Below are 26,715 nucleotides of genomic sequence, written 5' to 3'. Positions count from 1 at the left end.
TAATATATATCAGTCTTTTAAAGTGATTCCCTTGTAACACTCCCCACCCCTCTGCCCAGGAGCCCAGCTGAGTGCTCAGACCACCCCCCTTTTATTCTCCCTCCCCTGTCTGAGGTAAGGTGATGGGGAAGGAAGGGGGTATGCAATTGATCTTCTCTGGGGTGGGCCACAGTACACAATCTGGTGGGGTGGGGCATGGCATGTGGTCTATAAAAGGGTTACCATCCTTGCCTTATGCCATGGACAGAGAAGGCTTCATGAATATTTCTTAAACATGATTGAATTAATGATAATGGAATTATCAGCAAAAATTAAGTCACTCAATTAGCATGTGTCAGGTTTTATGCTAAACATTAGATACACAAAGAGGTTTAAAAAAACTACAGCAAAAAAAAATAGTCTCAGATCTTAAGGAGCTTGTAGTCTCATGGTATAAACAAAATGGAAACTGTGCCAATAATTTATAGATAGATATAAAGAAGATAGACATGATATAGATAAAGGTGATATAGAATAAGTTGGAAGAAGTCTCAGAGGCAAGGAGCTATGATGAACAAGGAATGGAAAAGGTTTCTTGCAGAAGTATGACTTTAGCTGAGATTTAAAGGACAATAGAAATAAAGCTAGAAGATAAAAATGAGGAGTGAAAGACTTACAGGTATGGGCTGATAGTAAAATCACTTGTATCCTGTTTAATAAAGAAAGCGTATGTTGCATAAATACTTCCATTAACAAATTGGAAAATGTCTAATAATGCTTGAATATTTAAACTCAAGCCATTTGGAAATTTTGCAAATCCAGGAAGATATGCCATTTGTGAATGATATTAAATAAATTTAAAACTATAGATTATTTAAGTTCCCATATGTTCCCATAAGTTCACATATGAGGGTAGTCCTGATCCAACATTAGCAGGGCACATGTGCTTAGCCAAAAAGAGAGGTCTATATTCTTATCCTGGTAAAACTACCTGCTTTTTCGAGAAGAATTCTTGTATTTTCCTCTAGAAAACTGATTAAAGGAGCAAAGCCAGTCATGTTTCCTGTTAGGATAAGGAGTGGACACCTGAAATTTATCTAACTGGTTGAGTGAGAAATATGAGAAAACAACTTGTCACCACTAGCTGGCTTATAATTACAGAACTGGGAGAGGCCTAAAACAGTAAGCAATTGTATTCTACTCATAAGTAAAAGTGATATGGTAGGATTGGCTGTCAGCAGTTAATACAGGAAGTTATTTTTTCAATTGTATGAGAACCATCTTAGACAAGAAAGTAAAGATTATCTTCATTGAAATTGTGTAATCCATTAGAATTGTGAACCAGCCAATTATAAACAATACAATAGAAGTCTATCTACTGCAAGAGCATACAGATTCCTAACAGGATCATATATATGATAATTAAGAAACACAGAGTAAATAACAATTGAGCTTTTCACCTAATTTCATTTATCATTGTATTTTTGTCTCCAGTAGACACTCATACTTATGTCTTATAAAATCATCCAATCATCCAACATGACCTATCTCGACCTGGTACATATTATCAATCATAAAAAGAAAAGCTACATAGACAATTTTTAAAAAATATAAAGCTCCAAAGTCTGAGCTATTTCCAACAACTCATTGAATAGCGAAGGAATTAAGACCTGAAGTTTGAATGGATTTATTCTAGATTCTAGAGATAACACAGTAAGCACTCTAGCGTTTTTGCCAGCTTGAGGTTTTTGCAATTATATCACTCTCTTCCTATCATATTGATATAATACGACATCACCTTAATCCTTCGGCCTGTCTGATAACCAGTAAAATAAATGGAAGTGAACCCAAAGAAACAATAAACAATAGCAAATACTTAAGTATGGCTAAATAATTTTTATATATAGCATCACCACTTAATCATTATTTTACCTATGATAATATGACCCTATTAATATAAATAATACAAACAATTATTTTACCTGTTCTTTAACTGATGCAAGAATGGCAGAGGTTGTCTCAGTTTCAGATCCATCCCCATTGGATGTATTCAACACAGGGCTAAGGGAACTAGTCTTTTCTGAAGATGAAGGCTGGTCTGGTACAGGCATAGCTCCTAAATAAAAATAAAAATTTCATTAGTGATCATGATTGCTCATGGGAAAAAGGCCAATTATTTTGAGAAGAGTATCATTTTAACAATAGTATTTCATTGTTGTCCTTTGAAAGAAAGAACGTTGTAGAACTGTCAGGGAAAACAAACAGGACTGAGCAAAGGTACAGAATAAATTCCCTTTCATTAAGCCTGTTCACAGATTTCATGCAATATATTTACTATTTGGTTATGCTTCTGAGTTAGTGTGCATTAGTGGAGAGAGCAAGTAGGAAGTGAATGGCAAAGCAAAAGATGCAGCACAAATGGGGAAAAAAGGAAAAAGTCAAGGAAAAAAGGGAGAAAAGCAAGTAGAAATGTTAAGAAGTAAAAATTATATATTGCATACATAAAGTGATTTACAATTGTAAAGGGAAAAATAACTAGAGAATAACAATAATCCTATTCTATATGAAGGCCTAACCAATTTGTTAGTTGATCTTTACCTGGAAAAATTATATTTCCATTGACTTTACTCAGAGAGATGATTAAAGAGTTGGTAATTATTGGTAATTATTCTCTTGCTCTCTGTTTCAATATGATCAATTTCATTCTGTGATTTGATTCAGAATGTGCTAGGAATGGAAAATTTTGAGTTTTTTCTTTAATAAAATATGCATGAGATATAGGCACGAGTCTTCTCTGTAATCTAAAAGTTGTTAGCCTCTCTCATTCCTTATACTTGTTCTGTATTTTCAGTGAACTTCTAGACATTAAAACCCATCTTCCCCTTTATATAGAAATCACTGAGTAGCAAAGTATTTGATAATTTACTTTGGAGAACTGTGTCTGTGATTCTAGTGAGAGAAGCTTCTATAAAATGTAGGAGCTTTCAAATTGATCTCCCCTCCAGACTGTAGTATATAAAAGATGTGGTACCTTTATGTCAATCATGTCGGCCTTATGTCATGCTAAAGAATTTGTATTTTATTTTAGAGCCCAAAAGAAAATGAACAATGATAGTTGAACATAATAGTGATTTGGTTAGATGCAAAAAACCCAAATAAAATGACCAAAAATTACTCCAGATGATCATAATGAATAATGCTGTCTTCTTCTTGTCAAAGAGGAATTCAGGAACTAGACTGAGATATATATGTTTTTTGGATGTTAATAAGGCAGATATTTGTTTTGTTTGGCCATGAACATTCGTTACAAAGTTTTTTTTTTATCTTTTCAATGGAGGAGGGGGATGGAAGGGAGAGAAAATAGATTTTTGCTCATTGAAAAAAATAAATTTGAAAGCAAGAGAAAAAATAGACAATTAAAAAATAACAGAAGTTAGTAACTCTGAAGTTAGCCAAGAACACCAAAGACTAGTGAGCAGGCAAGAACTAAAAACAAAATACTGGCTGAGTCAAAAATAGGACAAAATGTGAGAAGCTACACCAAAATAGAATAGGTAATGGAAATACCAGTTACTGATATTTCCAGGCATCTGTGTGATGTTGTAGAACTCCACTAGATTTGGAATCAGAAAACCTAGATTCAAATTCCAGCTCCCCTGCTTAACAACTTTATGACTATGAGCAAGGCAACAGATTAAACATTCTGTGCCTCAAATGAAAAAACATACTTTCTCTAAACCAACATGACTTTGGACTAAATGATCTCTAGGATTACCACTCAATCTCAATCACATATATGTGTGTATGTGTATATGTGTCTATAGATAAACATATGTATAACAACTCAACAATCCATGGTAAAGACAGGCTATAGGACTAAGAGATTACTACTTTTTCTTTTTGAAAGGGCTCTTGCAAATGAAGGCATCTTATTTAATTTATTAACACACACTTTATTCAATTCCTCCTCTGGGCTATGCATAAGGGATAAAAACAAAGCTAAAAATAAAGCAGTCCCATCCTCAAGATTGCATTCAACTATGGAAGATAAATAGTAATAAGCTGATACAAAATAAATAGTAGATGTATGGGGACAAAGGCAAAAAAAGCTAAGATAATAAGGAAAGACTTCATTTATGAGATGATGCTTGAAGATGACTTTGAAGAAAACAGGGGGTTCAACAGAGTTAAGGGCAATATTGAAGCTCATTCTAGGAATAGAAGAGAATTATTATAAAACACTGGAGTTGAAATGTCCTGTGTTAGGAAGCAAAAAGGTCAGTCTAAAGCCAGGCCCAGAGATGGGCAGTCCTGGGTTGAAATCTGCCTTTAGACACTTCCTAGCTGTGTGATCCTGGGCAATTTACGTAACCCCCATTGCTTGGCCCTTGCTGCTCTTCAGTCTTAAAATACACAGTACTGCTTCCAAGACAGAAGGTAAGGATTTAAAAAAAAGTCAATCTGACTAGATTATAGAGTAGAGGTAGTTTTTTTTAAGTTTTTGTAAAACTTTTTAAATGATCTGAAAGGTAAATTGGATTCATACTGAGGAACTGAAAAACTAAATAACAGAGCTCTAATTTCATCTTAGAGGTAATAAGGAGTTAATTGAGTAAGAAGGTAACATGTTGGAACACTGTACTTTAGGAAGATTTCTTTGAAATAATTGTATATGAGAAATTCAATAAAGAAGAGGCTTGAAGCATAAACTAGCAAGCTATTGCAATAGTTGAAGTGAGATGTGAAGGAAAACACCTACTGGGACTGGGAACTGGACAGTATTTGTCTTGGTTCTTGGTCTGACACTATGGTTATTTTGAAATAGGGACCTCCCTTGCTTCTACAACATCTCAGGGCAACTTGAGTCATTTCTGAATTTGAATCCCTAAGCCTGGATCCTCATTTCTTATTAGTATACCTTTCAAGGGTTGATTTGGCTCAACTTCAAACTATTGCCTTTTGTGAGATTTTTGTCACCATACTGTTGCTACAGTTGTTCACTGTTGGACATTCCTGTCTAGACATGTCAACCTCTTGCCATACTTTTTCAACAGTTGGCTTTAACCATGAAAACTATACTTAAACATCATCCTGATGCCTTATTACAGACTTTACTGTTCATAAAAGGTATAACTTTCAATATACCTGTCTGACTTTCTCTTACTGCTAGTGTCAGGGACCTTTACTAATCACTTTCCCTGCTGAGTCTTTCTTATTTCTTGGTGTAATCTCTCTAATCTCCAGTCTGGTCCATCTGTTTTTAATGATGCCTGCTACTGTCAATTTTATTTTTAACTCAATATAAGTTATGAGATTTATGCCATGCTACATGACTTAAATAGCAACTATAACAACAAATAATTAATAGTAATTAGTCAATATTTTACAGCTAGATAAAATTAGATGGGCTTCATTACAGAGATCATTATATTGTCTGAAATCTATGATGAGAAATATGACAGTCCCATTTTACAACTGAAAATAGTATCCTGGTGGTAATTGGGCTCAATTTTAGAATAAATTACTTATGATACCCATAATGAGAAATAAGATTAGAGTAAAACAAATCAATGCAAATATCTAAGTTGTGTCAGAATTAGGGGAGTAATATTAACAAGAGAGTTATGAGTTAAAGATTCATAGCCTTGGAGAATTGTATGCAAAAATATAAGAAAGCCAAAAAATGATAGTCATCTACGCTTATAAAATTATTATCCTTCTTAATTCAGTATAATACCCTTGTAATTCAAATAGTAAATACAAGTGTCCAGACTGAATACAGACTAAAATATCCTTTGAAACATACTTTAGATGAAACTAGAAAATTGTTAAGTTGGGGTTGACTTTAATTCTAAATGGTTTTTCTTCTAACACTAGTATGCTAAAATAATATGAATTGAATTTCCCTATTTTCTCTTTTTTTAAAAAAGTGCAATCATCACAAAACATCACTGAAGCAGAGTTAAATTAACTTTTAATTTGGTTATTACTACTTCAAGATAAGCATTAATATCATTTAAAAATATATGGTATAGTATTTAGAATGGTTGAACAAATTGTGATATGTGATTGTGACTTTATACTACTATACCATAAGTAATGATTAACAGACTGATTTAAAAATATGGAAAAACCACACGAGATAATGAAAACTAAACTGAAATGAGTAGAACAAAGAGAATGTTATACAGTCGCAGAATTAATCTTGAAAGAATAAACTATGAATGTTACCTCCAGAAAGGGGGCAGAGAGTTGAAATATGAAAGACTTAAATTATATGTATATGTTGGCCACCTTGAATATATCTCTTGTGATGGAGGGAAGATAGAGAGGGGCTGGGAAACTAGGTGAGAGGATTTGTTATGTAGAAATGAAGAAAAGTTAGCTAAACATTTAGGAGATTTGTGATTTCATATTGGTACTGTCTTCTTTGTACATGGAAATACTCATTTCATTTGGTTTTGTAAAATTTGGAATAAAAACTGAGCCTTAAAAACCAAGGAAAAGCAGGCCCAGGGGAAAAAAGCTACTTGTATATCCCCTTGGTTACAATAATAACCAAAACTAAGAAGGAATGATAGCAAAACAAATAAATAAACCAAACCCAATGGCATATATCCCAAATACAGTATGTATAAAAGAGCTGTCCTTAAAGCCAAGAAGATCAAAGTTCTACCTCTGACTTTGCTATATATTGACTATGTGTGATCTCTCAGTGTCTGTATAAGATTATAAACACTGGAAAAACTGCTAACCTACACCAGAAGGTGTTTCTTCTGTGATATTACTAAATCCCTTGGACCATTTCCTTACCTACCCTGGGATAAGAATCTCAGTTTAGCTCAAATGTATTCAGATGACTCTTATTATTACACATGGCAAAAGAAAAGTTACAAAGTTACAAAATTCAAAGTCAAACTTTTCCTCTCACAGTTTGAATCACCATAACATATTTATGACTATTAATGATATGCATGCAACCAAGACGAGGACATTTTCTCAGATCTTCATATTTCATTTCTCTGAATCTTAATTATTGTGAATATTTTCATCTTCTATGAGGTGAGAAAAGGTATTCCCCTTTGCCCTCAATTTTGAATGTGTTTCTTAAAAGAAACTTCTCCAAATGAATAGAAATGGACAAAATTCTTTAATATATGTTAATTAAAAAACGTTCTTTGAAATATTTCTCAAAATTTGATTTTTTAAAAAGAAAACTACATCAAAAGGTGATCAGGTATTCCATTATAATCACAAGGTAACAATCTATTTGGTCATTGATAAAATATTCTACAAGATGGAAAATATTTTGCTGCTTATTAGGAGGAAACTAGGGAACATTATAACCACATTCAAGTATTATAAAGTAATGTGATTTGGAAGAATGATTCAATATACCTTGTTCCACAATAAAAATATGGTTAGAATGAGTAGAAGGAAAAAATACCAAATTTTACTTGAAATAAGAAAAATAAGTCATAAAAGAACTAGACCTAAGAAGAATGATCTCTGTAGGGAGCAGTCACTTCCCATCAAGTCATATAATAAAGACTAGATAGTCCCTGTTTGGTCCATGGCAGAAGTGCTCAATCTGTTTTCAGATACAGGTTAAATCTGATGGTCTTCAAAGCTTTTGAAATAAAATTGGGTGATTACATAATTTTCTGTATCTAGGCATAAAATAAAATATTTCTTCAAGTCAAATTTGAAGAAAAATAACAGTGTGAAGCCAATTTCCATAAATTTACTTTACCAAATATAGAAAGAAGGCAATTTATAAATAAAAATCAATAGTGGAATGGTGAAAGTGGAAAGGGTTTTTTTGGGGGGGACTGAAAAGTCTTACTCTTGCCATAACTAGTTGAACAATGTTGGACATGTTATTTAAACTTTTGGAGAATTTATTTTTCTATGTGTAAGAAAAGAAGGGCTTTGAGTGAGATGATCTCTAAAATTACACACTTTATAAATTCCATGATTTTATAATCATAGTCTCTTTTAAAGGGGTAATCAAAGAATGAGATGATATGTTACTGTAACTGAACCTAAAGAACTAATTTTTCCTTACCAGTCCCATTTCAACTTTACCTCCTAAATATTAGGATTTCCTTCACAGTGCCTGGAGTCATGTTCAGCACAGTGCTGAATAAGCACTTCTAGGATGATAAGGCAGAAGTACTCAAAATAATCCATTTTTGTGATTCTACTAATAGCAAAATGCTCTCTATTTCTACCCAACTTATACCAATGATTATATTTAAATGGATATAGCTCTGTCAAAAGTTGGTGATCTCAGCAATAGTCCGTTGGAACACCCATCTTTATTAACATAAAACTGATTTAGTCATGGAAATAATGAGGCAACCAGTTGCTTCCAATCCCAACTACAGACGTTGAGGCAGCTGAATGATAGGGGTCTTTAAGCTGAAAGAGTCTCTACACTGACACAGATGAGGGCAAACCAAGGATTATTGAAATCAGCACTCCCATGGTTATGCATATGGAAAGAAATGTGGGCAGGCTATGGAATTTAAATGTGATCTCTTGCTGAGTGTAAGAAATACTTCCAAGTTTCAGTCTGTTAAAGTCTCAGGTAACAATCTGCTCTTTCTAGGAAGAATATTATTATTGAATATGACAACACTGTATATTGAATCAGCACATAAGAATATTTTGTTCTTATAGATTCTAAACTCAATGAGGGCAGGGATTGCATCTTGTAAACTCTCCTCCATGTCTAGCTCAGCAAGTTGAGAGAAGCACTTAATAATTATTTATTAAAATAGAAAAATGCATGCATATTGGTGTTATGTATATATTATGTTATATATGCTGCTTTTGCACATAGCATGTTTATGTCTATATATCTATATCTAAAGCCTTTTCTTCTTTGGAAAACTTCACTTGTATTTTCCAGAGCATTACAGAGAAGTCTCCCAGGACTAATGGCTCTGACCTCAAATTTCTTCATATGTGAAATGAGGGGGTCCATGCAGATGACCTTTAACATGCCTTCCCATTCTAAGTCTAGGATTTTTTAAACCTATAATCATCAGCTCTTATTTTCACTGATAGCAACATGATTTCAGCAAGCTATTTAAAGCTATGTCCCTGACTTTATCTCTACCCCTGTAACTTAATATTTCCAACAAATACATATTTTCCCTCTTTTCTACTTAATCACTGCCTCATCTGATGAAACTGGCAGGGAAAAAAACCCAAATAATCGTGAGCTAAAGGCAGTTGATAACAATTTAACTGCTGTGAATTACCTACCCCGGCTGTCATAATATATAAAACAGCAGGTTCAAAACAGACAGCCACACACTGGTCTGCAACATGTTCACAGTACTTTAAAATGTCCACTCAAATTATGAGAATTTACCCTTCACAGGGACTCCTAATATGTAATGACTGACACTCCCTTCAGGCTCTAGACTTTCTCAACATATTTTTCACAGATGGTGCCAAGGGGAAAGTCAGAAGAAAAAAATATACAAGCAAAATAAAAATCTGAATGCATTTTTGTTGGCCTATCCCAGCATTATAGCTCTTTAGTAATGGATTTCAGTTCTATTAATAAAGCACTATTCTTTTTAATACTGTGTTCTCCTTTAGCTTGGCAATTATCCAAATAAAAATCTCTGCTGAATTTAAAGGATCTCCCAAGGGACAATCGGCAAGAGAAAAACTAATGTTAAAGAAACAACATGTTAAATATTAATTTTATCACTACTGCCAAGAAATGTTTAATATTTTCTGCCACAAAGTTAGTCAGATTTTTTGAGTTTCTAAATTATTTAATTTACTTAAGGACTCTAGATACAAAAAGCTACTCATGCTTTAAAGGAAAAGAAAAATAATTTTTTGAATATTCAAAACTGTTTTTTTTCAAATTATTTCAGTTTCTTCATTAAGGTTGCAGGGTAATTATAATTCCTTGCACTAGAAATTACAGAACCAATAATTCTTACTTTGATTTTGTTAAGGCAATATTTCCAAACCTGATTTCACTTTTTGAAATTCGTGGTTTATTTTGTTTTACACTATTATTACTTACTATGACTACTACTACTATTATTTCAGAATAGTAGCATTTAAATAATGCGTTAAGTTTTGCAGAGTGCTTTATAAATATCTCATTTAAACCCATAATAACCCTGGGAAATAGCTATTATTATTTTTATTGTAGATCAGAAAAATGGAGGCAGATAGATTTAAGGATATAAGGAAATGTAGATCCTTGACAATGTCCCCAGTAAAATGTTATCAAAACCCTTAACAGTTGGCGTAGTAAATAGAGAACTTGACTTCAAGTCAAAAAGAGGTGAATTAATCTCCTGCCTCAGACACTCAATAGCTATGTGATGCTAGGCAAACAAATTAACTTCTCTCAGCCTCAGTTTCCTCCTCTTTAAAAAGGGCTATTAATACTGTTTGCCTTCTGTTATGGTAATGAGGATCAAATTAAATGAGATAATATAATGTGAAGTACTCTGTAAATCTTATATTATTATATAAATGTTAGCTATTTTATAAATAAGAGGTACTTGTTATATGTAAATACATATTTTTTGCTTTTGACAAATGGCTCTGGATAACCACTATGATTATGATCCTTGTTGTCGGTGATGCTTTATTTTGGATTTGCATTTTTATAAAACAGTTAATCAGGCAGTCCCATCAATCCGCTATAGTGATCAGAATACTTTAAGTTCCCTAACATAATAAGGAGAAATCTATCTCATCTGTACTACTCTTCCTCAAGAAAACAAAACAAACAAAATCAAAGAGCAACTACAAGAAAAAAACCTGGGTGCATTTTTACATTTGGATTTATGGTATTCAGTTCATGTCAGGGCACTGGTGAAATTCCATCATTGTCATTTGTTTAACCTTTGAAAAACCCACGGTTATCTAACGATGAATGCTGCCAACTTTCTGTTGCAAGCATTAGTCATTTCCTGACAGAATCATTGCAAGAGTTTCTTGGCAGGCCTTCCCATTCATCTATTATGTGCTTACTCTCAATTCAGAATTCTCTAGCCAAGTCTCTTCAATTCTGGATATTCCCATGCTCTTGCAAGTATGATCTGAACCAACTTCAAAATTCTGACATTAACACAAGTATGAAAATGAGTTGATTCAGTTTCTTCTCTGCACAACACCGATGATCCTCATTTTTCAGTATTTAGCATGTGTTAAATATTTATTTAAAGGGAGTATTCAATAATGGAAAGAAGACTAAATGAAAAGATTTTAGTTACTATTTTACAGTATAGCAATCATATGCTTTGATATAAGATGTTCCTATGATTTCAGCTTTGTAAGTACTTTCTTCACTGATGAAAATCATATACATTTTCTCTACCCTCTTCAAATCCTTTGCAAGTTTCATCTTTGTGGCTTCTAAATCATCTTCTGAATATCGAACTAAGCTTCTAAAGTATTCCTTTTTGCTCTTCTTGTAAATTTCTTTTAGTAATGTGTGATTATCTCCCATAGATATTGCAAGACCTTCCTTCTTTTAGCCATACACATACTCAATATCATGTTAAAGATTTTTTTACATCATAATTCAAAACATTTATATCCTGTATATACTCAAAGAAGGTATGTATGTGTGTGTGGCTTCTGAGTTATTCATAATTTTTATTTCACTTATGCATCATGTTTAATGATATATAGTCCAATGACAATAGTAATTATTATTTACATAATGCTTTACATATGTTATATCATTTGATCTTCCCAACAAGCCTGTGATATAGGTGCCATTATTGTATGTACTTTATAGATGAGGAAAATGAAGCTGACAGGTCAAAGTACTTGATAAAGATTATTGCATAGCCAGTAAGTGTCCAATGTTGAAAATGAATTCAGTTCTTCCTGACTCCAAGTCTAGCCATTTTTCCATTGAGTCACACAGTTTCCTCTACATCATGAGGGCACTTGTAAAGAAATAAGCTTTTATTCCAGTAGTCAATTTAGAATCTTTTGAGGAATTTTACTATTTACCACAGAAAATTCTATCTTATCTCCCTTTATACTACTGTAATCTGAACTTATTATCCATCTCAAGTACTTGTCCAAGTTACACATATTGATCAAATAATTTGATAGAGCTACCCTGCACAGCTCTATATCATGGAAAGCATACTTAGCATTTTTCATCTTTGTTTTTTTCAGAGTTAATGTTTAGGCAGACTGCTTTCACATTACAGTAGAAACCACTGAATCCACTTTATGGTGTTTGGGGGCTTGATGCCATTTGTACAATGCCACATGGGAATAGAAGCATCTGGAAGAACTGTATTAGGAAATCTTTGTCAACCTTTCCTTTCTCAGGATATTTTCCCTGACAATAGCAAGCCATATTAGCAAACGTATACCATTTCTTACTTCATTTGATGCCTCATTTGATCTCACTACTTAGTAATTATTCGTTATCTCTAAAGGCATTTCTGTAATAGAAAAACACCTTGTATAAAGGACCCTCTGTTATGAAGTGTATTTTCAACATTGCACTGGGTTTCCACTGAGTCAAAGATTTTCAGGAAATTAATAACCATGAAAGATCTTTATATTTACTAACATATGCTTTATGTTTACTTACTCATATGAATGCAGATATGTGATACGATAAAAATCATCCACAAAGGTGTCTATAGTCTCATGTTTTTAGTAAGGATATTTTCTCTGTGGACAACTTCTCACCAATATTTAAAATGATGAAAAGTCAGGTATATGGAATGATATTTTCTAGTTCCTCATTGTCTATCTGTCTGGACAATTGCTGAGTATAGCCCTTTTCATTGGTTTAAATCTTTACTTCTTCAAGATGCTAAAAAACCAAGCTGCATTTCACTGCAGTAGTGAGGTTTTTCAGAGCATATTTCTTCTGTCTTTATTTGGTTAGGTCCAAGCTGTTCTTCCCATTACATTAACTATCATTGCCACTTGGTGACATAGTACAGAGGATACTCACTGAATTATTGGGTCCAAACATATTGAATCTATTTTCATTTTTGAGATAATCTGGATTGTCTAGATATCACCTAAACTTTTCTTCTGACTTATTTTCTCCTCAGGCTGCTGATTAGTGTTCTGTTAAATAATAGTTTTTACAACCCTCTGTCCTACTTGGATACTTTGCTATGCAAATAATCTTAAACTCCATACTATAGCTGCCCTTGGACTGTGTATTTTTCATTTGGGGCAGAAATTCAGTGCTTTTAATTTTTTTGTTTTTTAATTTTTTTTAGCCATAGGGGTTTGTGGACAACTCAAACTCTTTGTTTTGATTAATTGCATTAAGTTTCTTGGAGAAATAATAGTAATTAAAGCAGTGTAATTATTCCCTGTTTTTGAGCCTTCGACTGGTTCAAATAGACCCATAATCACACACATCTTTTTCCTTTACTAATTTCTGATTTGGGGCTAACTCTAACCAAATGATAGTTTCATCACACAGAGTTAAGTATGAAATGATTATTATGTGTCTGCAATTAGTTGTTTTCTTTTTAAAAATACATTCTCATTTATTATTTTGGTGATGGTATTATTATTCAGAAATCTCCAAGTTTAACATTGCTTCAAGAAAGCATTCTTAGGGGCAGTTAGGTAGCTCAGTGGACTAAAAGTAAGGTGTAGAGATGATAGAAAGTAGATTCAACACTTCCCAGCTGTGTGACCCTGGGCAAGTCACTTGACCCCATTGCCTAGCCCTTACCACTGCTCTGCTTTGGAAGCAAAATATATAGCTTTCATTTAGATACCTTTTAATTCAACTGTATTTGTTTCATCAGTATAAGCTACTCCCAGCAATATTTCCCTATCAAAACAAGGAACCCATCAATAACTTATTATATTCTTAGCAATTTACTTAAGGTTACAGAGAAACTAAATGATTTGTCCATGGTAATGCAATCATTACCTGACAAAAGCAGGAATTGATTCCATATCTTTCTGGTCCAATTGCAGGCTTTCTATCTGTTCTGCCTTGAAATAACTAACAGAGTAAGAAATTTAAAACTGAACAAAATATCCATAATTTGTGTTAACACATGAATGCATAAAGCCAGTATCTATTTGTATAGGTGTTGGAAAAGGTAACTTATTAAAGGCTGATATATGAGAATATCAGAAGGTGAAAAAAGAGATCCAAAATTCTGTTTTATGTGAAATATCCCTTTACAAATAGGATTTATGACTATCCATTACGTTTACATAATGCTTTACTTAAAAAAACAAAAACAAAAAAGAATACAATTAGCCCTTAGTTATCTAGATGTTAGATATTTGATTTGCTAGAATCTTATACTTTGAGACAGGCAAGTTTTCATTTTTTAACCTGATACAAAGTTTACTAAACTAAACTGTTTGTCTACCAATGAATTATAAAATGACTCTTTAATTCTTTTTGTATTCATGTGCACACAGGCATGCAGATAAATGCCCAGTAGTTTGCATTTATACCCCAGTGTAAGATTTAGAAAAATTAGACAACTGCCTAATTTAGTACCATGTTTTAGAGAATAATATGCTTCAACAAATTAAAAGATGGACATATAAATGTGAGCCTACATAAACATATACACACATACACTTACATGTGTGTATATCTACATGTATACAAGGCATTTATAATTTCATATATGTATTTTTCATATAATTAGTGTGAGTATATTGTACCCACATGATGCAATATAACCAACCTGACAGAACATCTCCATGAAATAGTAATTATACTAAGAATCATACAGAATTTAAATTGTAGAAGTGAATTATAAATCACAGCAACAAATTTACCCATCATCTTATTGAAAAGATCATTATCTAATTTCTATGTTCTGAGTACATAATTTTCATAAGTAAGAAAAATGCTTCTTAATTAACTTATGATTTTCAAATATAAAACATGTATAAATTTTAAGTATAGGGCATTTATTTTGATTTGCTTTATGGGTACATTCCAAAATTCACTAAAGTAAATATGCTACAATAATGGAACATTATGACATTATGAAGAAAGTGATTTTCAAAATTCATTTAAAATTACACTTAAATCTATTCATGAGACCAAGACCCAATTATGTTTTAATTACAGTTATGCTAAGAGTGATTAAATAAAAATAAGTGAATAGAAGTATAAGATCCTCAATTACAAATAGTATTATCTGTTATCTAGGGACAGCTATGTGGTACAGTGAATTTCACACCTGAAATTAAGAAGAGCTTAATTCAAATCTGACTTCATATACTTACCAGTGATGTGACCCTGGGCAAGTCATTTAAACCTGTTTTCCTCAGTTTCCTCATATTTAAAATGAGTTTGAGAAGGAAATGGCAAAAACACTATAATATCTTTGCCAAGGAAACCTCAAATTATGTCAAGAGGAATCAGAAAACTGAAAACAATCAACTACCAACAACATTACCTGTAATCACACATACTTTTTTTTACTGCTTCAGTTAATCTGATACTTCTTATATCATAGCGTTATTGTAAACAAGAAAACCAAAATACTTACTGGCTTGCTATGATTCTGCTCCTGAGCTTCTCTGTACATAATTGAGCTCTAGATTAAACATTTTTAGAGTTTGAGGCTGAGTGCTCTGTTCTTCACTACTTTTAAGAACCCAGACTCATCTCTATGCCTCCATGAAGTGGAACCATAGAAGTCGATTGGCAACAGATCATATTACTATAACATATAAATGTATTCATAAGTTTGGACTTAACTAACAATTTTGGAAGCCTAGACAAAATTCATAGATATGCCTCAAATATACTTTTAAAGATATATTGCATTTTTTGCATGATAGTACATGTATAATCTAGATTGAATTGCTCGTCATCTCTGGAAGGGGACAGGAGAGAAAGGAGGGAGACAACATGGATCATATGACTTTGAAAAACTTATATGGAAATATATTAAAATGAAAAAATAAATTAATACAATTTAAAAATATGTATTTCATTTGTTGGCTATGGAGAAGGAAATCCCATAGAAGGAAATCAACAGGGCTATATGTGGGATGGAACAAGGCATAGCTGAACAGGAGCAATTTTAGCTAAATATTTATTATAAAAATGTTGATTCTAACTAAAGAAGTAATATGAGCATCATCATTGGCCTCTAAATTTCAAAATTCTGGGGGAAAGTCTGGTGAATCTCTCCCAATTTTACTTCATTTCTATACAGAAATCAAAACATGATAGCCCTTCCAGAGTTTGAAAAAGTATGAAATTATTTATTTGAAATTGTCAAGTTTTTTGTACTCCTTGATAAGGGAAAAACAAAAATATAAATGATAAAATAATAATGTAATATAAATTAATTCTTTCTCCAATATGAAATGCTTGTAGGTGGAGAAAACTTATAGTGGAGCTGTTTAAATAAACAGGGTATTTCATATATTTTTCCTAAGGCATATTGATTGATTTGTAAATATCAAATTCTGTGACATATGGTTGCCTCAAAGAAAATTTTCAATTCTAAATATTAATTGTATCAATTCACTAGTTTAACAGGCAGAATGGGAAATAAAATTCTCAACCCATTACCTTAGAATACTGAGTCCCTACCAACAAGATTCAATATCAATGTAAACTAGTGGCAATTTAAAGCTTCTTATCTGATTTGTTCTATGAATGAATATATCAAGACAATGCTATACAAGAAATATTTCTGAATTTCATAAAAGCATTGACAAAGTCTTTTGTACATGTTCACAAGAAGAAAAGGAATAGGCTGTATGATAATACAGGTAGGTGAATTCATAACAATATAACTGGTTTCATACTCACTCATATTGAAACACAGGGATATTTCTTGTTTTGTTCTATTCCAACCTTTTTCAAAGTGACTTTGATACATACATGAATATCATCCTAAGGACATTTTGAAAGTGATATGAACTTCTAAGGAAAAGCTCAAACTCTGAATTATAAAGTCAGAATCATCAAAGATTTTGACAAACTGGTACATAAGATATACATATGAATATATATAATATGTACATGTGTGTTTCAATCTGAATACACATGTTGTATGTGCATGTAAAATAGGTATTAGTAGATAAAGGGAGTCAAAAGAACTAGGTTGAAGTTGTTGTATCATGATAAGCATGTACTTAAACTTCTCTGGGTTTTCTCATATGTAAATGAGGATGATGGGAAGACCATTGAAGTCTTCTTCAGGTGTGATTCTATGATGATTAATACACTGAGCTTAAAAAACAAACAAACAAAAACTAACACCCAAACTCTGAATTTGGTAGGTTTGTGTCAATAGTTTCTGTCAAAATTTCTGGTCATGGTCTCAGTTTATATTAAAGACACCTAGAAGATTGATTGTATGGAAAGCTTTAATTAAGTTAATTGTGATATAATTCCAAAAATCCTTAATGTTAATTGGTTAATAGAAGTATACTGTCTGGAATGATGGATGTGAAGGTATCAGTGTACCCTGTGATCATACCTACAGCATTAGGTTTAGTACTGGTTTCCATCATTGCATGAGTTCAAGCAGACGCTTAATAAAAAACCTAAAAATTCCAACAAAAACAACTGACGTACTTGCATATTGTAGGAAGGATTAAATTTGTCCTTTTTAGCTCAAAAGGAGATAGCTCAGAAAGAAATCATGCATGGGACAGAAAGTTGAACTTGAAAGACATGCAATGTCTCTTGCCATTCTAAAAGTCATGTAAGTGTTAGATAGTTAAGAAGAATAGTACAAGATGGCAATCCAAGGGGTAGTGGTAGGGTAAGAAAAGGAAATCACTTTCCAGGAAAATAGACTTTTTTTGTTAAGGGTTTAGTAATCTCAAAGAATTTTCGCTTGTATAATGTTTAGCAAAAGCAATTTTTCTCATGTTCACTTCCAAAGTCATAAAAGTCTATTAAAATGAGTCAGCTAATCTATTCTTGTTAAAGTGTCAAAAATATAGATGTGTGAGCAGATCATTGTATATATTCTTCATAAGTATGTTTACCACTGAGTCAGTTCTTTTTTGCAGATGGGTGAAAGGAAGCATAAAGACATGAAGCCACCTTCCCAGGGTCAGATATCAAGTGATTAGGAAAACTAAGAATAAAAACTGCTCCAGTTCCCAGACATGTGCTGTAGCTACTTGAGCATGCACCCAATCTCATGCTCCTGAATGCTGAGCCAGAATGATAAATCTTGGGCTGGACAAACAAAACAATTTGTCTATAAATTTTGCCTATGGGATGCAGAATTCCTCATCTGTAATATGTAAGGGATAATAATTGTAGTGCCTATCATAGAGGGCTATTTTGAGGCACAAATGAGATAATGTATGAAAAGTGCTTTGTAAACCTGAAAATGCAATATAAATGTCAGTTATGATTACCCATGGAAAAATAACAAATCATATAGAAGCAAGAAAAACATATTATTGAGACAAACTTCAAATAAGAGATTTGCTATAAGACCCATTAATATATTATATCCTTAAGATTTTCTCTATACTTTTTTTTGTAGGATACTTGCAACACTTTAGTGAATCATTCCTTAAAACAACAACAAAAAAACCCTGTAACTTTTTCTCATTTCTTTTGATTTTATATCACATTCACTTCCAAATATATTCCTTCTAAATTTCTTCCCCTAAAGAAAAAGAGAAAAATAAGCAGCTCAGCAAAACTAACAAAGATTTTTACTGTGCCTGACAGTATGTGAAAAATAGCACTTCCATAGTATCCCTTCTAAATGTTTAACAAAAAGAGGAAAATCTGTTTTTCTCAATTCTTCTCTAGGACCAACAGTGGCCATTATCAGAACAGTGTTCAGTGCAAATCTAAATCTACTTCCATTCTTAGGATTTGTAGAAAAGTTTGATAGCTTAGAGATCACAAGGGATCTAACCAACAGAGGAAGAATATGAAGGGGTCACTGGGACTAAAACATCCAATTAATGTTTCCTGTGTAGATGTGAGAAATCAACATCATCTGCATTTTGGTTTCAGTCACAGCAGGAAGTGACTTGTGAGTCTTGGGAGGAGAGAATGGTCCTTCCTAGGAGGTAGATTACCCAGCACTCCCCAGTTTCCTAGGTCTAGTTTTGGCCCTGAAATAGAAAGAAGACCAAGAAAAGGTAGAAAAGGAGGAGGAGGATCCCAGGATGAACAAAAAGCATATCTTTCCCTGTTCAAAGTATCTTCTATATGATGTTTGTTTAACAAATATCCTTGATGGCAAGATCTATTTTTGTTTCATTTTTGGGATACTCAACAACTAGGATGGTACCTTGTAAGTCAGAAATGTTTAACAAATGAAATATTGATTAAAATTAATTGAAGTAGAGATAACAAATTTTGCATTTCTTACCTAGATGGTTATTCAATTTAATAGACTATAAGAGAGAAAAATTAAAATATAGAATACTCTCACCATATTTTAAGCATTCTATGTTACCAAATATAGCCATTTATCCTCACCCATATAATAATATATTAATATCATCATTCATTTTCCAAATAAAACCGCTAATGAAGATAAGATTTTTATTTGTTCAGTTGTTTAGTCCCATGCAACACGTTGTGACCCCATTTTGGATTTCCTTGGCAAAAAGATATTGGAGATCATTACCATTTCCTTCTTTATGTTATTTTTTTTAAAGACAAGGAACTGAGGCAAACAGGTTTAAGTGACTTTCCCAGGATTACACATCTAGTAAGAATATCATGCCATATTTGAATTAAAAAAGATGAGTCTTCCTTACTCCAAGTCTGGATTTCTATCTACTGCACCACCTATTTGTCCCTCTCTATTAAGTACTAGACCCTATAACCAACTGTCTATTGGATATTTCACAAGATAACCATTACTTTTTACTGAAAACTCATTATTTCCAAATTCTCATTTTCTGCCAAAACTTCTGGCCATGGTCTTAGTCATTCTTGAAATCTCACTGTCCCTCATCCATATATCAACCCCAATGCCAATGGGGGCTTATGGCCCTCATGCTGCCTCAGTATGTCTCACTTCCATCTACTTACTTCCATGCTCATAGGCCTCCCTCCCCAGTTCAGTATTTAATCATCTCTCACACAGACAATTTCAATAGCTTCTTATTAGATTCCCTTGCCTCTAATCTCTTTTCTCTCTAATATAACTGCCACAGAAGAGGAAACACACATAGCTCCATGTAGTCCACAATACTTGATTTATGTAACTTGGAAATATTTTACTAAGTAAATAAATAATATGATAAAAACATAGATAATATCATATTTGAAAACTGAGTATATACAGCCCATAGGTCCTCATGTCAGTCCCCTGAATAATGGACATTCAGTAGCTCTCTGTTACATCAAGGATCAAATAGAAACTCTGATTTGGCATTTAGAAACCTTCAAAACCTCACTTCAATCTACATTTCTAGCCTTCTTTATAAAATTCTTCTCTTCACAGATTCTTAGGTCAAGCCAAATTGATTTCATTTCTACCTTTCTGTTACTATACAACATGCTCCTATTCTTATTCCCCTTGATCTCAAAGGCAATATCTTTAAAATGTAATATAATCAAGAGATAATAATGAATTTGCAATTCTTATTCATATGCAAAATTCCCTGATTCAGAAGAAATGTGAATTTACTTGGTAGATAATTTCACACCCTGGACTCTTAAGATTTTATATTGCTGTGTCTAAATTCCTCCTATTAGCATCTCATATATCCTGTGTTTCAGCAGGAAAAAAGGCCTCTGTTTCCTCCTATTCATTATATATCTTCCTGTCTCCCTGAAAGATTAAGCTTATAATAGCATATTATTTTTTAAATGCATTTTATTGATTTTTACATCATCATAATTTCCCCTAGAATCATTCTCATCCCAGACAGCCAGTCATTCATAAAACATAATTTCATGTGAAAGATTTTAAAAAGAAAATTGAGGAAAATATGTATGTGATTTATATACTGAACATTTCTGAACATATGCTTATGTACAATATTTGTGGACCTCATACCTCTGCAGATCTAAATCAGCTCATGCAGAATGAAGCAAAGACAAGAAAAGAATATATGCCATGACTACAACAATGCAAACAGAAAGAAAAATATACTCCAAAGCAAATCTTTCAAAATTATAAATAATGAGTCTAGGGAGTGGTAATGGTGACGGCTGCAGAGGCTGTGGAGTGCATGGACCTCAGTGGTTGAGCTCCATCTTGGAATTTTGTTCCACAGAAACATTGTTTTCACCTGTCATTAGTGTTACTCTTCTTCCATGGTTTTTCACCACTGTTTCACCACTATAGCTTCTATTTGGTTTCTGTTTTTGCCCTTCTTTGCCTGACTACTTTTAGAAAGATCTCTAAATGTGTTCAATTTTCTTGTTGTTCTTGGTGTTTTATTTATTTATCTTTCCATTGTCTCAGGCATTGGAAAATGAAATAACTTGTTCATGTCTCAATTTCATTCAATGGATCCTTGGCAATTCTTTCTTATTGGATGTTATCTCCTCCATTCCCCCAACATTAATGGATAGGATTGAGCTTTTAGAGTAGGTAACCTCTTGTTGCATCTTGAGCTCCTTTGCTTTTCAGAAGGGGATTCCATTCCTTATCATTTCTAGTGGATGGAGAATTGTCTTTCATCACTCAAATTTCTTTTCCTTTATATTTCTCCTAATTTTTTTCTTCTGGCCACTTTCAATAGTGTGTGTGTATGTGTGTGTGTATATGTGTGTGTGTCTGTGTGTCTGTCTTTCTGCCTGTCTGTGTTTTTGCCATGGTCAGTGTTAAATTTAACTCCTATGCATCTCTGAGTTTGGAGCATAGACTTATTTTATTTTTTTTAATCTGGAGGTTATCTATAGATGCTTTTGATTGGGATTTTGTTCTCTATGTTCAGAAATGTTTATCAGTTTTACTTGCCTTATTTTTTTGCTTTATGATGTTTAGGTTTTTTAACTAGTGCTTTAATCCTTAGGTTGTCTCAATGAATCTTGTCTTCAAGGTCTATATTTTTGCTTTTATACAGATTATACGAGTTGGTGTCCTGTACAAAAGTAGCAGCTAAAATAGTTTTATGTTTTGCTTATGATTCCTATTTTAGAGAGGTGTAAGGCATTGTAAGGATTTTAGGAAATTTCTTGGTTTTGGTGTTAGAGGTCATAACAGTATATCCTTCAAACAAAGTAAGGTTCTATTGAAAATATCATTGTGATAATACACATTGGTACAGACAAGAACCTCCTAGTTTCTTTTAATCAAAACAAAAATTTTGTGAAGTTTTCTCAGTCAAATAACTCTTCTTCAATAATATAGAAAACTGATGCCATTATAAGGAGTTGTATGTATGTACATAAATTAAGTTCACTATTGGTTTTTTGGTTTGGGTTTTGGCTAATTTGCTTTTGTTTTCAGTTTATCTGTTAATCTCATGGAAGCAGGATACTCCAACATATAAAGCATTAAAATAAGTCCTATATAGTTTGTTAATAATAAGGAAACTCTCCCATAGTTAAACTGTTTTTCCCTCTAAAAGTGGATTATATGATTTATTCTCAACATAATTCTAATTCTATCTTTATGTTGCTACAATTAAATACAACCTTGAATATCATACTGGCTACTTTTAATTTGGAGGATTTGAATTTCAGCTGTTTATAATTATTTTCAATCATAAACATCATGAGTAATTGACCAACCATTGGTGACTTTTCAATTCAAGTTAAAGACACTCAGTTGTCCCAGAGTAATGTGCCTAGAGTTTGAAATATTCCCTCTGAAGTAATGTGTCTACCATTTTGAGAACATAAATTGACTGCACCCCCAAATGTTATAGCAATATATTGGATAAATATTTAAGTTTCATGCCAATGAAGTGACCTATTTAAATTTTGCTGCTAAGTGACAGGGAAGACTGATTAGCATATAAACATCACTTAACTTGTCAGAAATTGAGTGCTTTAGTTGGTCAATATTTTAGGTTATCTACCACAGAACCAATCCGGGAACAATAGCCACTGTTATCCTGGTGGTCCATATGCTTTTGGTCTGTGGGAACAGTAGATCTATATGAGCCCAGGTTCATCCAGGGTCCCCCAAACCAAGAGAGATTAGAATAGGAATCTGGGTTGCTCTTAACTGGAATAATACAGTGGAGTTTATTTTCTAAGAATTTTTGCTCTAAAAATGAACTTGTACAACCGACATAATGAAATCAATATTTATTGTTATGGGAACCAATTACTTATTCTCTCATTTAAATTATGTATGCATTTCTACTAGTAAAGAATTGGAAATATTATTGAACTGAATGCTCCTCTTCCAGTTCCAGGGGACAGAATAATGCATTCTCAAAATTTTTCCTGCAAAGGTTTACCCAACACCAGGTCATGATACACAGAATAAAATAAATTAGATTCATTACTATAAGGAAAGCAACATTTATGAGCAATAAAGCATTTTTATTATTATATACATAAAACTCAAACACTCAAATGAATTTTCCTTGCTATATTCTATTTATATCATGCAAATAATGTAACCAGTTATTATCTATGAATATTGGTTTTCTCAGTAGGTAAGAAGTTTGGGAGTATAAAAATAGCTAAAAGAATACAATAAGGATTAATTACATTCCTTTGTCATATAACTATATTGTAATAAACGTTTTTATAGTTATCAACTGGATATGAAATATTAGGCCTAAATATATGACATAATGTGTGATATTTACATCAGAATATAGACTTATATTTTGGAAATATCTGCAAATATTAATATACATACATAGGTATATGTAAGTTTATACATATAGGTATATGTGTGCATAAATATGTACATATATTTAGTTATACATGCAAATATGCATATAGACAATGCATACATACACATGGACATATTCATAGATTGTCCCCCAAATTTTAGTGCAGATTTAAGCCACTAAAGCTTTAAATTGCATTAAATCTGTGTGTTCATCTTGTATGTATTGTTGTGGATAGTTAATAAATTGGAAAATTATTTTATGTAAATATATTTAAATTTTGGAAAAGGAAATGATGCCTGTGGGCTAAAGACTTAGATTCAGAGATAGGAAGCTTCAGGATCAAATCCCACTTCTGACATATATGTATTGTATGACCCATGCAACTAACTCAAACTTTTTTCACACCAGGAAACTCTATAAGGCTATAGATTACAAAATAGTAGTATCCTTCAGTTATAGAAGGAGTCATCTCACAGATGTCTATATTGATGAAATCAGAGATGTATGAATAAAAAAAATATGACTGCCAAAAAATAGTATGTATGGATTTGTGTAGGATCATGCTATGCTCACATTTGTAAATAAGTTATAAAGGTTTTATATTATAAAAATTACTATGCATACATTATTTATACTATCTTTAAAGTTATTTTATTTATTTTTACCAATAATCTCCTTAATCTAAAGCATTTTTGCTTGAAAATGGGTCATTTTAGCTTTAGAACCTATCATTCCTAATATGCTCCTAATCTACATTTGTGGCCTATTTTCCCACTTTTCCCCTACAGTGTCCCATAATCTGGCCAAACAGAATCACCATAAGTATAATCAACATTATTACCTGACATTTAAATAGCACTTTAACCTAATAAAGTATTTTATATACATTATCAGTCTGCACAACAGCCCTGTAAGTTAGATGATACAAATTTTATCATCTCAGTTTTAGGAATAAAGAATTTGAGGCTGAGACAGTTTATGACCACCTTGCTAGTTAGAGTCACAGGTAGGAAAAACTCAGATCTTTTCTGACTTCAAATCCAGTATCCTTTCCAAAACCCCAGGCTCTAGTTCCCTTTGTGACAGAGGCTGGCACTAAAGAAAAACATCTCTGTCACACCTTTCTATTCAATTATGGGACTAGTTCAACTTCTGTTTTGTGAGAAAAGCTTATTCAATTATGGGAATTAAAGAAAAAAACCTTATTGCACTGTTAGAACCTAGCTTTGCATGCCTGGGGAACTGGATCACCTATATCTGCTGTTAAAAGACGTTTAACCAAGTATGGTATGTTGATTAGAGACATAGTCATAAACAAAGACTGAAATAGAGTCATCTTGTAGTTGTATATCTCTAGCAACTCCTCTGTGTTATCTGAAAAGTTGCCCCAGACTGATCAATCAGTTATTATTTCAGGGAAATTGGGTAGCACAGTGGATAGAACACCAGATCTGGGGTCAGAATGACCAGATGACCAATCTAGCCTTGGACACTTCCTGATTATATGACCCTGAGCATGTCACTTAACCATGATTGTATAGCCCCTTATGGCTCTTCTGCCTTAGAATTGATACATAGATGGAAAGTAAGGGTTTTGAAAAAAGGAGTTATTATTCTCATGTTCCTTTGATTGTTTACAGATACTTGAAAGGAATGGGAAATATCTTTTGCTGAATTCAGGGAATTGCATCTGTTCATTCTTTACTTACCAACTTGGAAGTCCCTAATGTTTCATCCAATTAGAAATCAGATTACCTTTTGGTGTACCTTTTCCTTTTAATTAATAAATTTTACTTGATTGTTTTTAATGTACAGCAATTTGTTTCCTCCTGCAATCAGGGTCCAGTCCTAGCTTGAAAATGGGGCTCATTCCCAAGTTGTTGGGCAAATTGGCATGCTTTGCTTAATAAATTGTTATGCTTAGATTAGACCTTTGTGTCCCTAGTAATTTCATCTTTTGCTCATTACATGATCATGGTTCCACAAACTTCCAATTTTTTGCCTTTGACTTTGCTTATGGAAATTATTTTCTTCAGCTCTACCTGTCATATTCTCACCCATTTCCTAAAGCCCACTTCAAATGTCACATGTCTGATGGCTCTCGTCTCTTGACCCCTCTTCTCAATATCTGCTATCTCTGAATGTCCATAGAATTTTTTATATCTTCATTATGATATTAATCATATTTTGTCACAGCAGTTGCAGATATGCCTTGTTAGAAGTTTCCTTATCAGAAGATAGCACTATATCAGTGCAATCACAGGTCTAGTTCAAAGAGGGTTGGGAAAAGTGGGGATAAAATTGCAACTACATATATGATGTGTTGGATTACATTTTATAAGAAAGTTAATTTGCTACATATTTTGAAGAGAAAGAAAGGGAATAGTCATTTATTTAGTGCCTACTCCTTGGTATTCCCCTAAGTAGCCTTTGACAATATTATCTAATTTGATCCTCATAACAACTCTTGGAGATAGGAATTATTATTATCTATTTTACAGTAGAGGAAACTGAAGCAGACAGAGGTTAAGAGACTTGCTCAGCATCACAGAACTATTAAGTGTCTGAGGTTGGATTTGAATACAAAGCTTGCTGACCTAAGGCTCAGCTCTCTATCTGTTGCAGTACTAGCTGCCACTATTGTCATTTTTACTTAAAGGCAATATAAAAATGCATTTTATTGGAATTTTAATTCTCTATCATGTTTCAGGTCAGTGCATGGGATTGACAAATAGGAAACAAATGCTTCTTTTTGTGTATTTATGTGGCTGATCATTGGAAGCATTGAAACTAACCTAAGAAAGTAATACTTTAAAAAGAAGACTACTGACTCAGCAATGCTACGATTAAGCCTGTTTCCCAAAGTGATGAGAGAGAAAAAGGAAAAGAACATATATGTTTTAAAATATTAATAGCAGTTCCCTTTTTGTGTCAAATAACTGGAAATTGAGCAGTGCCTATCAATTGGGGAATGGCTGAATG

General features: G+C 32.7%; 1 protein-coding gene across 10 annotated transcripts in view; it reads right to left on the bottom strand.

Moving 5' to 3' along the window:
• The window catches only part of CTNND2 (catenin delta 2), a 1,175,163-nt gene that overhangs the window by 973,314 nt on the left and 175,134 nt on the right, over positions 1–26,715 (bottom strand). For all 10 annotated transcript variants that reach the window (XM_001364153.4, XM_016431422.2, XM_016431423.2 and 7 more), the window contains exon 2: positions 1,962–2,095. In XM_001364153.4, coding sequence (XP_001364190.2) covers positions 1,962–2,095 — 134 coding nt within the window. The remainder of the gene's footprint in view (positions 1–1,961; positions 2,096–26,715) is intronic.

The sequence above is a fragment of the Monodelphis domestica genome, chromosome 3 (assembly GCF_027887165.1).
Source record: "Monodelphis domestica isolate mMonDom1 chromosome 3, mMonDom1.pri, whole genome shotgun sequence".
NCBI classification, from domain to species: Eukaryota; Metazoa; Chordata; class Mammalia; order Didelphimorphia; family Didelphidae; genus Monodelphis; species Monodelphis domestica.
Note: the sequence above shows the minus strand (reverse complement) of the source record. Positions and strands in the feature narration are given on the sequence as shown.